Source organism: Chelmon rostratus, chromosome 18 (genome assembly GCF_017976325.1).
Source record: "Chelmon rostratus isolate fCheRos1 chromosome 18, fCheRos1.pri, whole genome shotgun sequence".
Classification (NCBI taxonomy): Eukaryota; Metazoa; Chordata; class Actinopteri; order Chaetodontiformes; family Chaetodontidae; genus Chelmon; species Chelmon rostratus.
Window position 1 is genome coordinate 10731735 of NC_055675.1, and position 2987 is coordinate 10734721.

Here is a 2987-nt window from a genome sequence, read left to right on the forward strand (position 1 = left end):
TCGGCCGCCCCTGATTGGATAGACTATTTAGGATTCAGCCAATGAGGGAGCGCATGACGGTTAATTAGCCTGAACCCATAATGTTGACTAAAAATCCCATTCTCGCGGTAATAGCTTGCTGTTCCACAAATAAACTAGGCAATTTTTAAAATTGCCTTGTTGTTGTCATTAAAGACTCAAATCTTTACTTAATTTAAGGACTGCCAATTAGCTGTTACAATCTATTAAAATATTTAAAATAGCAAATTGTACATTTTTTGGTGGATTTATCAATGAAATTGGCAGGGAGACCGACTTAATTTGACTTGTTTAAACTACGAGAGCTCTAACTGCTTTTTAGCTCCCAAATAATCTTCCAAGGCAAAAGTTTGTTTATGTAATGACAACCACGTCCACTGTTATCTTTTAGAAACAACAGAGGGAGACTTATCTACACCGCGCTCCGTTAGTGCTCAGGCTCTGCTTTTCTGAAGGAGCGGAGCGATAAGAGGGGTTACTGGGTCAAAGCATGGGCCCACACACGGAAATAAAACACCAATCAGTTAAATAAAATAAAATAAAAAATCAGTACTCAAGGTGTAAAAGTGATACAAATATATTTTATATACATGTAATCTGTACAACCCTTTGAGACAGAGGACACTTGAGCTTTTCATGTGCGCATCCATCCATCATAATGCAGCCGCCCGAGCAGGCCTGCATGGGTACAAAAATGCATCTGCAGAGTATAAAAAAAGCGATTTAAAGCATCTTTGAACCAGCAAAGACAACAATATGTGACAGAATGCATTTAAATAAAAAAAAAAGATTTCTCTTTACGGGAACGAAAAGGAGAGAGGAGACTCGCTCTCTCTGTTATTCCCACTCAAAGTCTGCGGAGATGAGCCGTGCATTTCAGTCACAATCTTTTCTTTTCTTTTCATTTTCTTTTTTTCTCGGTAAATCATCGTTCCCTGTAACTGTGCAGATGCGTCCGCTTGGATCCGTCAGGACGCCGTTGTTCCACATAACCGTGTCGTGCTCAGCATCTCCTTCAGGTCGTTCTCCGGCTTGCCTGCGACCATGAAAGGCCACGTCTGCGGAGGAACACACACACACACACACAGTCAGTCAGGACAAAGAGCTTTTCGCATTATGAATTCATCACATCATTAAAAGCCGAGTCAAACACAATTTGGCAACAATTACGCGTCAATGAATCACCTGGAAGGATCGAGTGAATAATGAATCCCACCAGATGTCCGTGCGTTGAATCAAACAGGCCTGAGAGCATCTGTACAAGCTTTAGGATTTTATCATTTAAAAATGTGTCTGATCGGCTTAACAGTGCGTTTAGCTTTAATTTGAGTGTTTTGTCGAATTTATCACGATAAATAAAATGCAGTATGAGATATTGAACACTTACTGAAGTTATTTCAAGGCCCAATGCTGATCTGCATCCTCTGCATTATTCTGAAATTGCTCTCTGATAAAATAAATAAATAAATAATACGCCTATAATTTCTGGGATGGTTATAACTCTTTTGACATGGTGATGTCCTGTAACCGTGACCCTGACTTTAACCCAAACGCCTTACCCTGAGTCAGATTCTGCTGAAAAACAGCACATACAGGAATTGTTTTCACCTCTCATGCACCTGCTTCTCCCTTATTTGTCACTTTGGTGACCTTAATCATATGAGGCCGAGCAGGAGAGTTCAAACCCTGATAAATTTACACCTCTGTAGCCGAGAATAAAAACTAATCACCCACAGAGTATTACGTCTTCAGAATTTGTAGAGGCTTCACTTTTCATCACTCGGATTTGTTCTCTAAGTTTTCCCACCCACTCTATCCCCCACTCTCACCAGGTTTACGGGGTGGATAAATCCGTTTTCATATTTGTCGTTGGCCAGTATCTGCCGGAGGTGCGCGATGTAGCTGGACGCCAGGCGCAGCGTGTCCAGTTTGGAGAGCTTTGTGTCCGGTGGTACCCAGGGTAAGGTGGTCTTCAGCCGGGAGAAGGCTTTGGACAGGACGCGCATCCTGGCTCTCTCCCGGGCGTTGGCCGCGTTCCTCTGGACGTGCTTGCCCTCCTGCGGTGCCACACCCTTGGGCGCCGTTTTCCGGGACGCCGTTTTCCGTTTCTTGCCCGGCGCGTCGTTTGCGCCCTCGCAGTTGGAGCTCTCCTCCGTGCTCTCGTTGGAGTCTTTACCGGAGGAGCCAAACTTCAGGATGCCATCCAGGAGCTCGTCGTCGACATCGCTGAGAGACCCGGTGGACATGGTGAACTGTCTCCAGCTGGAGCGGGCTCAAAACATGGGAGCAGGAAAGGCTGGATGAACAGGGTGGACAAACACGCGCGTTGGAGATGATTTCATCAGCTGCTAAACGGTGCGTGAAGGGAACAGAGTTTTTATCTCCATGGCTGGAGAGGGCGTTACCTCATGCTGGGAGGAGACACTGGTTCAGCTCTCACAAGCTGGTTCCCAAAGGGTTCCAGGACCCCAAGGGACCCTGGAGGGGTCCCCAGTAGAATCTAGAATACATGGTTTATTTCAACTGCAGTTTAACTATTCATTTTAGAAACGGAACAGTTGCGAATAGATGGATTAATAGACATTTTCAAGCACTTCAGAGGCGGCATAATCCTTACTTTGACAACTACAGAATATTAATAACCTTCCTGTATACAAGTTTGGAAACACATATATCATCAATCTGTAATATTCACATATATGTTGCAAGGTTTTAAGCTTTTAACCTTTGTCCATTCTGACTGAAAACTCATGTGGTTACAAATATTGCTGATATTTATATTTAAGTATTTAATTCAGCAATTTATCAGATTCTGTTTTGAGTTGGTGGCAAGGCCCATTTTTGTTGCGCCTTTAAAACCGGAAGAAGACATTCCTGCAACCTGGCGTACATATGAAAGGAGATCAACCATTTTTTTAGTAAATAAAATCACAATACAGTCGACTAGAAAATCAATATACCAGACACAA

General features: G+C 43.4%; 1 protein-coding gene across 1 annotated transcript; it reads right to left on the reverse strand.

Annotated features, from left to right (window-relative positions):
- Nucleotides 1-720: 720 nt before the first annotated feature.
- On the reverse strand, nucleotides 721-2347 carry tcf21 (transcription factor 21). The gene is made up of 2 exons (XM_041959183.1): nucleotides 1848-2347; nucleotides 721-1076 (listed from the first exon to the last, which is right to left on the reverse strand). The coding sequence occupies exons 1-2, from the start codon at nucleotides 2262-2264 to the stop codon at nucleotides 987-989; spliced, it is 507 nt and encodes a 168-aa protein (XP_041815117.1). The 5' UTR covers nucleotides 2265-2347; the 3' UTR covers nucleotides 721-986.
- Nucleotides 2348-2987: the final 640 nt, after the last annotated feature.